This window comes from Lates calcarifer, linkage group LG17 (genome assembly GCF_001640805.2).
Source record: "Lates calcarifer isolate ASB-BC8 linkage group LG17, TLL_Latcal_v3, whole genome shotgun sequence".
NCBI classification, from domain to species: Eukaryota; Metazoa; Chordata; class Actinopteri; family Centropomidae; genus Lates; species Lates calcarifer.
Window position 1 is genome coordinate 7,786,401 of NC_066849.1, and position 9,236 is coordinate 7,795,636.

Consider the following 9,236-nt stretch of genomic DNA (forward strand, 5'->3'; position numbering starts at 1 on the left):
AATATGTGTCTCTCATTTTACAAATGATTTGTTAGTTACTTCCAGTGGCTTGTAAACAAGTCACCAGGTTAAATGTTAAAACAGCTCCACTGATCTACTGATCAGTGATCAGCCATGTTTGTTATGTCTTTTTTTATCAGTGATGTAAACCCTGTTTGTGACACATAGCAACAAATTATTTATTACTCATTTGTTTAAGTTGTTTTATTATAGTAATCTCAGCCTATTATTAACTAATGGCTTATACATGACATAAGACTAGTCATTACTTTATGCAAACATAACAAATTTTGTTTGTTATTTCAAAGTATGTATGTACATTAACTCTTTATACAGTCAGTTATTAAGAACCACAAGGACAAAGTATCAATATTAACTATAAATTGTACTACAGCATCTTTTTGTTAATGAAACATTAACTTTATCACACAGAGTTAAATGTATAGGCAGAGAGCCAGTCATACAACAGTGAAAGGTTGAGAATGAAAAGCAGCAAAAGAATGAAAATAACTTGTTTGTTACACAAAGGTTAATTGGAAAACAGTTCACTGAGATGTTGCATGGTTCAGCGAGCTTTGGCGTGAACCTTGAAGGGGTGCGGTACTCGTGTCGTTCCAGTGACTCCCTCTGTGCTCAGCTCTACGCCATCAGGAGCAGAGAAAGAGAACTTCTGGAGTAAACCTACCAAAAACAGGAACAGCTCCATCTTGGCCAGGCCTTCTCCAAGACACACACGTTTTCCTGAGGAATCCAACACACACACACACACACACACACACACAGATGTAAGAGCACAGGATAATATGTTTATTCTAGTTCAGGTTATGGATAAAACTGGTTTACCTGCAGAGAAAGCCAGGAGAGCTTCTCTCTTCACAAACTTTCCCTCAGCATCTAGGAAGTGTCCGGGGTTGAAAGTGTCAGGAGTCTCCCATTCATCCTTGTCAAACAGCACAGAGGTCAGGATGGGCATTACGGACGTACCCTAAAAAAACAAGATCCATAGGTTAACACAAAGCAATGCTGCAACAACACTCACAATTTTCATTTCCCTTTTTTTCAATATATAATCCTGTTATAACCTTAAATGACTGTGTGTTAGATGCACCTTTGGTATGAAGTAACTGCCCAGTGTTGTGTCCTTGGCAGCCATTCTGAATCCATTGAGAGGAACAATGTTTCCCATCCTCTGGATCTCATGGATGACAGCATCAGTGTAAGGCAGGTTGGGTCTGTCGGCCATGGTGGGAAGGCGTGTGTGTCCAATCACTCTGTCTATCTCTGCCTGGACTTTTTCTAGAAATCCAAGAAGTTCCCACTAACATGCACATTAACACGCAACAACAGTAGTCTTTTCTATTGCCAAACAGAGGTGTGATAGGTTTTCCATCTTCCATAATATATGTCCTTTCAGTGTTCTCATGTATCAGCACTTACTGTTCCAAAACCTGTTTGCAAAGGGTGACTGAATGAAGCGATCAAGTTTCTGCCTAAAACCTTTCTTGCTCCTGCTATTAGCTTCCTGAACTGCATCTCTACAGAGAAAAACATAATAATCCTGAAGAATCTAGCTGCTCTCATATAGTCTTTAAATGCCAGTAATCCTCTTGGGAAGAATGTGAAAATAAAAATAAGCCATACAAGGAAATCCTATCATTTTTTGCCATGCTGGCTTCAAAGATGGGGAGTCTGTAGATTGGTCCAAGATCAAACTGACTGATCAAAACTGCATGATTTGTATTAACATGGCTGATCCCTCAGAGTTTCATCTGGCACCATTATCAGGTAAAGTATTTGAATTTTACTGGTACTTAATTAATTATTAATGACCTGCACAAAACATGACATCACCATCAAGCTCAGCTTTGTGTTTCATAATCCGCATAAACTTCATAAACCACTCCTCTGATCATATGACATTCACTTTCTGTTACCATGGTAACTGCATGTCAAATTATGACGTGATTGCCTCAGATATTGGTTAGGTGCTAATTAGCAAATGTTAGCATGCTAACAGGTTAAACTGAGATGGTAACCATATTTATCATTATCACCACACTAGCATTGTCATTATGACTAAGTCAGCATGCTTATGGTGGCACAGCTGTACCTAAGTGCAATCTCATATAGCTGCTAGCATGAATGTCAGCTCTTGGCCGTGTTTACTTCCTGTTTCCCATTTAGGGCTAAGCATGTCACCTACCCTGGACATCAGGATATTTGATTAGGTAAACCAAGGCCCACTGCAAGGTGGTGGAGGTTGTCTCTGTTCCAGCCAGGAACAGATCCAGAGAGCACAGAGCCAGATTGGTCTCAGTGAAGCCCAGGTCGGACTCTTTGTGCTGTTCAGAAATGCAGAGGAGGATAAAGAAGTGAATGACTGGCAATTCAACAGTGTGTGCATTGCAGTGAAGTTATTCACATACCTTCTCCATTTCAATGAGGAAAGTGTCAATGTAGTCCCGGGGATTGCTGCAGTCCAGGTCCTTTTTGTGCCTCTTTATTTCCTGACTGATGAAGTCTAGGACGGTGTCAAAGAGGCTGAACATTTTGTTGTGAGGACCTGGCAAGTGCTTCATCACTGCAGGGAATGACTCGTACAGCTATTCGGAAGAAAACAGTAGAGAGAAGAAAATTTCATTCACAACATCTCCTTTCACCCTGAACTTTGACCAGAGTTGACTCCAACAGTCCCACCACAGTGCTGTCTCTCAAACAATAATTGAACTAAAGGGATATTATTGACTTACTAGACTCCATACAGAGCCCTCCAGCAAAAGCACCTCAGACAGATACTTCAGCGTGGTCTGGAAGTTGTGGTTGCTGTAGTCAAAACGTCGCCCCATTACCAGCTGGCAAATGATGTTGGACACAGCATTGTTGAAGAGGCCTGTTGTGCTGAAAGGTTCACCTGGAGGAGAGGAGTCCACTGTTAGGACAATGCTGTTTTTCTCGGGAGTTTTTTGCTGCTTCTTGTGTAGGATTGTGAGTTTAAAATGTACTCATTTGAAACCACCTTTCTCCTTCTCTATCTCCTCCTGCAGGTATCGGATCTCCTCACAGATACTCTGCTCCATGATGCTTTTACCCAGGCCAAAGTTGCGTAAGGTAGACAAGGCAAAACGCCGCTGTCTCTTCCATGTTTCACCATTACTCATGAACAGACCACCTACACACAAGCATGCAGAAGATAAGGAGTTAATGACTTGCAGGAACTCATTTCTGCACTGCATGAGACAAGAGAAAGAGAGATTTTTTTATACCTGAGGTTCCTGAGTAGAATCTATCAGCGGTTGGACTGTATGGTCGATCCACAAAGTTTTCAGCTTGCGTCACTAAGGCTTCCTTCACCATCTTATACCCAGCGACAAACACCATCTTGCCACTTCCGAGGCGGACACTGAACACATTCCCATAGACATCAGCCAGCTGGAAGCATCAGGGAGGGACAAAAGCTGGTGAACCACAAAGCACAACTACATTTTTAAACTTTAACCTACCCATACACAATGAAGAACAAATGGGCACAAGGAGTGTCAAGTGTAACTGTTAAAATTTCCATTTATGTTTACAATTTGACCACCAAATGTCAGTATTTTCCATTTATTTCTACACAAACAAATGCAAATGCGCATTTGAAGTGTGTGCACAATTTAAAGTGGCATTTTCTGCATCAACTACAAAAAAAAATTGAAGTGGCCCCCATTTTTTTTTAGTTCTGCAGCAAAGTTATACATACTGTTATTGCCCACATATGCCAATATCCTAATAGTAATTGCGCAATGTGATGAATCTTGAACTGATCATAAATTCTATCAAATCAATGAAATTAACCAAGTTAATGTAATGTCTCAGTAAAATTCACAATTGAAAGTATGCACAGCAAAAATTAATTTAAATATTTTAGCAGGTTTCATAATGTTGAATAATACATACAGAAAGTGATACCATCACCATATCACACTGTACCTTAGTAAAATAGATGTGTGGATGTTTATTGTCCACACTGAGGAAATTCCCCACAATCGGCAAAGCCAGTGGTCCTGGAGGATAATTTGGTGGATTCCTGTTTTTGAGGAAGTCTGCTATTAGAAGGAAAAGAAAAAGAAAAAGGAGCAGCCCCTTGAGGTCAAAACTCAGCAAAAAATTATACAGCCACATGGTTACAGAGTGCCAAACCAGCAGCAAGAGAAAGGTCTGTGCTCTCCAAGATTGTCTTCTTCCTCCCTTGAAACACCCGTGGATGTACAACACCTGTTCACACCTGACTGACTGACTGACCACCTGCTCAGTGGCTACATTCTACTCACATAACTGGACAGGCAAACTAAAAAAAAAAAAAAAAAAAAAAAAAAAAAAAGTCTGTTCAAAGGTGGTTGTAATGTTGTACTTATGTAACCAGCTACAGACACACCTACTTTTCCCTTGACAAACAAAACCTTAGTTACGGCAAATATAGTGCAACTTAAAGCAATTATTATATCTTCCTGAAAACCACTGTTGTATTTCAGTGACTTTATACAGAGATTTCATGTTTATAGTGTACACAGAGACAAGCAAACAAAGCAAAGTGCAGTTGGATTAAAGGCATCTAACTGCAGCAGTGGGTGGGCTGCACGTAAATGAGTGGGATGGACTTTTCTCATTGCTAAAGAGAGAGGTTTCTGAGAGGAGGAAATCACAGGATATGTCTATGGTCTCTTAGAAATGGTAGAAATTGATGTAAGTTATCTTTTCAGAGGCAATTCCCTGGATTCACCTGTGATTTTCAAAAGATAGAGAATATGAAACAACATTGTACAGTTTTCAGTCCAGTTATACTCTACTCCAAGTGATGTCAACCAGTTGAAATCATTTTACAATGGAGCAAAACTAACAAAATAAGAACAGAATATAAAATACTTAATACTTCTTTGTTATTTATTATCTATTGGAAGATTGACAAGAGAAAGTTGAAGCTCAGCAGCATGTGCAGCCATCATTAGGCGTCATTAAAAGATTGACAGAATTGTTTGTGTGTATTCTACTGTTGTGTTATACAAATTCCACATAAAGGTGAAACCTTCACTAAACAGATATCATGCTGAACCAGCATGGAGCTAATACATAACACATCCCCATGTAAGGGATATACAATTAATCACGAACTCAGTATTAAGTCATTACATTATGTAACAATTAATGCATCAACAGTGAATGTTTTATGTTAATGACTGTCATTAAAGTATCAGAGAACCTGTAGATAAAAGCTTGTCACGCCAGTGATAGATACTGATCAGTACACATATACTGTAGAACGGTAGATTTTCTTTTCATTTGGTTTTGGTAAATTAACTGTGGCATTTGCAGAAAGTTGTTATTTGTGATTTTATTGTCCTTGTACTCTTACTTAGGTGTTTTCAGTTTGTTTTCTCACAGAAATAACTGAACTTCATATACTAATGATAAAAGTTCAAGGCAGATTTACTAGGGCAAAATCAAAGGTAGTTGATTGCACACAATATGACAACATTTAACCATTGCTGTGGGCTGACCATGGATAACAGGGTTTTAAATAGCTGTAGGAACCAAGTTAAAGGTTTGTTGTTTTGGTATGAAAACAGAAAACAAGTCCAGGTGCCTTTGACCTAATACTTATTTTTCAGTTGCAGGATCTTTGGTCCAAAAAATAAATCAATGATGCTTGTTTGTTGGTTGGACATCAGCGAGGTATGGCTAGCATCCTGAACTCCTCTGGGGAGTAGGTGAAGCCCAGCACACCCTCCAAGCTAGGCATTTCTCCAGGAACCGGAGAGAAGGTGAAGCGTTGGAGGAAAGATGTGAAGAAAAGGAACAGCTCCATCCTGGCCAAGTGCTCCCCTAGACACACACGTTTACCTGGGGGAAAACAGTCCTCAGTTTTAGGTTATCAGGTTCCCACCTATGAATTATATTGGTGGTGACACTTATAAGGCAGATATTTCAACAAACCTGCCGAAAATGGCAAGAAGGCCTCTCTCCTACAGAACTGGCCCTCTGAATCCAAGAAATGCTCAGGATTGAAGGTGTCTGGAGTCGCCCACTCATTCTTATCAAATAGCGCAGATGCTAGTATTGTTGTTATAGCTGTGCCCTGGAAAAAGAGTCATGAGATGTTTCTGATATTAGCTGTATATAAATAATTTGCAAGTTTGACAACTTGACATTCGCTCGTGCATCTGGTAAATGGTCCTGTACCTTGGGTATGAAGTATCCCCCCAGTGTGGTGTCTTTACTGGCCATTTTGGGGAATCCCATCGGAACAATGTTTCCCATCCTTTGAGTCTCATGGATGACAGCGTCAGTGTAGGGCATGTTGGGTCTATCAGCAATGGTGGGCTGACGAGACTGTCCAGTCACTCTGTCTATCTCTTCCTGGACTTTCTCTGAGTGAAGGGGCAGAGTTAGTACCACAACAGGCAGATCAGAACAGAAACATCATTAACCTTCATGAGGTTACTCTGGTCTTTAAAATTAAACTAATGAGGATGACTTGACTGACTCTGTATCTCTGGGTAGTGCATCATGTATATGAGGGCCCAGCGTAAAGTGGTGGCAGATGATTCTGTCCCAGTCTCGATCAGGTCAAGAGTGCAAATCAGCAGGGTTTCAATGTTGAAGCCAGCCTGAGGATCCTCTTTTTTCTGGAAACAAAAAATACAAAAAAAAGTTGTCTTATAACATTATACAAAGGGCTGTGCTGTTAGATGCTACTATGTATATTATTTCTCATTGATGGAACAAGGATCATGGACTTGAATGCGTTTTCACATCCACAGTTCTCTCTCAGCATGGCTCACTGAAGTTATTGGCTCATCATAACTGCAGCAGGATTGTGTGATTGAGTGTCTTGAAGGAGGGATGACATGGATTGACTGTTAAACAACTATAAATATATTTTATAAGCATAGGGGATGAACTTCAATCTGAGCAGAGCTGTGTGGGTGTGAAGGGTCTTTAGGAGTAATGGAAACATAAATTCACATGCATGATGTATTGTGTCATTTATGTTTTTTTCAATGCACAGCTTTGGCCTGATGAATGGGCTTTTAGGTTCAAATTTCCAGTAAGGGAAAATCCCTGGAAATTTGTGCTCCACTGAGCTTTATTGAAAATGTAAAAATATCTATATCTAATATACCCTCTCCATTTCTGCCAGGTATGCATCAATATAATCACGAGGGTCATCAGAGTTCCACTCCTCCTGGTGCTTCTCTATTTCCTTCCTCAGGAATTTCAGGATCTCATTATAGTTGGCGTGGACAGTCTGGTGAGGTCCTGGTAGATACTTCAGCAAGCCAGGGAAGGCATCATATAGCTGTTTGAGGGGACTCAGATCAGTTATAGACCAGCAGCAGGACAGTTTGTTTTGTAAGACAGTAGTTTGGACAGGAATTACCTGAGTCTGAGTAGAGCCAGCAAGCACAATGGCGTCATTGTCCAACTGGAGAATCTTGCGAAAGCTTTGATCACTGTATTCAAAGCGATGCCCGAAGACCACAGAGGAGATGATGTTACTCACTGCATTTGTTATGGTGTAGTGGGGGTTGAATGGTCTTCCTGGGAATACAGTGAATTGGATTCAAGTGATGACAGATCCAGTACAAAAAAAATCACTTTAGAATATGGCAACAAGGCTTTTGAGAAGTTGCATGAGCTATTTACTTGCCTTGTTCCTCTGTGAAGGCCTCACAAAGAAAGTTGCTTTCTACTTCAATGTATTTTTCCAGTGACTTCTGACCCTCTCCAAAGTATCGCAGGTGGGTGCTGGCAAACTTCTTCTGTTTCCTCCACAGGTAACCATTGCTCAAAGCTATGCCTGTGAAAGTGTTATATCAAATTTTTCACAAAGCAAACAGACTCACCACAAAGAGACTCAAATCTCTGCTCTGCTGTGTTTGATGCCTGTGGAGGTGAATGAGGTGTGTGTATGTATCAACACTACTCATATTCTGCATTCACATTATCATTTGTCCCACATGCTGCCATCTGAACCATGACTTTAAGTTAAATTTTTAAGTAATTTGTTGCACCATTTACTCATGCTCTCATTTATTCACCTACTCACCGAGGCCCTTGAAGATAACATGGAAGAGAGGAACAACAGGTCGATCAATAAAGCTGTCCAGCTGGTTGACAAGAGCCTCTTTGACCATCTTGTATCCTGAAATAAACACCATCCTCTCACTGCCTTTCCGCAGGCTAAACACAGGGCCGTACTCCTGAGTGAGCTGTATTCAAAAACAAATGACTTTTCAAGAGGGGAATTGTTTGGCAAAAACATTTAAAATCTCTCAGTATATGAATTATATACAGAGTAGAAATAAAGGCAGCTTTTGCTGGTTGAAATGCTTAAGAAGGGTAGCCAATTACATTATAAATACTTCACGTAAAAAGACAAACTTTGAAGAAACTCCTCATTTCAACTACTGTAAGGTTTGGTCCCACTTTATTGTCATAATAATGTTCATTTCACCTCGGGAAAACTGTGTTGATGCTGTTTGCTAATGTTGGTTGGTAAATGTTTTTTTATGGTTTTTGAAAGTAGCCTCTTTGACATCCAAATAAATATACTTACTTTTTTCAGTGATGACCGACATTTTTTGTATGAGACTGTCTTTGTAACTATCACTGTTATTTGAGTTTTACAGTCATTTTCCATGATGTCATGCATTATTTTGTTTATGCTTTGTATCTTCTGAAGCAACAGAAAAGACTTTCTCTACTCTCCCCCACTCTGCTCTTTGAAGACACTCATATGCACACAGTCTATAAAGTGTTACTGTTAATCTCACCCTCTTCATTGTTTTGAAGTCGACTCCAGTGAAGACATTTCCTAGAAAAGGCACAGCCCAGGGTCCAGGGGGAAAGTTGTGAGACCTCCGGTTTCTTACAATATCAGCCAAAAGGAGCAACACAAAACCAAACAAGAACCAACCAGTAAAGTCCATACAATCAAAAATCACTTGAAAAATCATGATGAAGATATTTAATTCTGAAAAATCCCAGTTTGCTCCTGCAGACTGGATGGTGATCCCTCCCACATTATCTGTGTGAGGCGTGTAGGCCCAAAAGAGGAAATGTTATGTAATACTGTGGCTTGTAATGACCTATTACCTCCTCTCTGAAATGAAAAACAAGGCTGGAGCTTGAACTCTTCCAGCTGGCTGTACATTCCCTGCATGTTAGGGACACAAGATTTTCCTAATAATTCTGAT

General features: G+C 40.0%; 2 protein-coding genes across 2 annotated transcripts; both read right to left on the reverse strand.

The window, feature by feature from the left end:
- Positions 1–178: 178 nt before the first annotated feature.
- LOC108879025 (cytochrome P450 2J4) lies at positions 179–4,754 on the reverse strand. The gene is made up of 9 exons (XM_018670142.2): positions 3,970–4,754; positions 3,264–3,429; positions 3,017–3,169; positions 2,751–2,911; positions 2,427–2,603; positions 2,204–2,342; positions 1,109–1,296; positions 844–985; positions 179–741 (listed from the first exon to the last, which is right to left on the reverse strand). The coding sequence occupies exons 1-9, from the start codon at positions 4,159–4,161 to the stop codon at positions 566–568; spliced, it is 1,494 nt and encodes a 497-aa protein (XP_018525658.1). The 5' UTR covers positions 4,162–4,754; the 3' UTR covers positions 179–565.
- Positions 4,755–4,894: 140 nt separating this feature from the next.
- LOC108879028 (cytochrome P450 2J2) lies at positions 4,895–9,083 on the reverse strand. Its single transcript, XM_018670146.2, has 9 exons — positions 8,814–9,083; positions 8,087–8,249; positions 7,688–7,837; positions 7,418–7,578; positions 7,160–7,336; positions 6,521–6,662; positions 6,217–6,404; positions 5,971–6,112; positions 4,895–5,877 (listed from the first exon to the last, which is right to left on the reverse strand). The coding sequence occupies exons 1-9, from the start codon at positions 8,994–8,996 to the stop codon at positions 5,702–5,704; spliced, it is 1,482 nt and encodes a 493-aa protein (XP_018525662.1). The 5' UTR covers positions 8,997–9,083; the 3' UTR covers positions 4,895–5,701.
- Between the last annotated feature and the right edge of the window lie 153 nt (positions 9,084–9,236).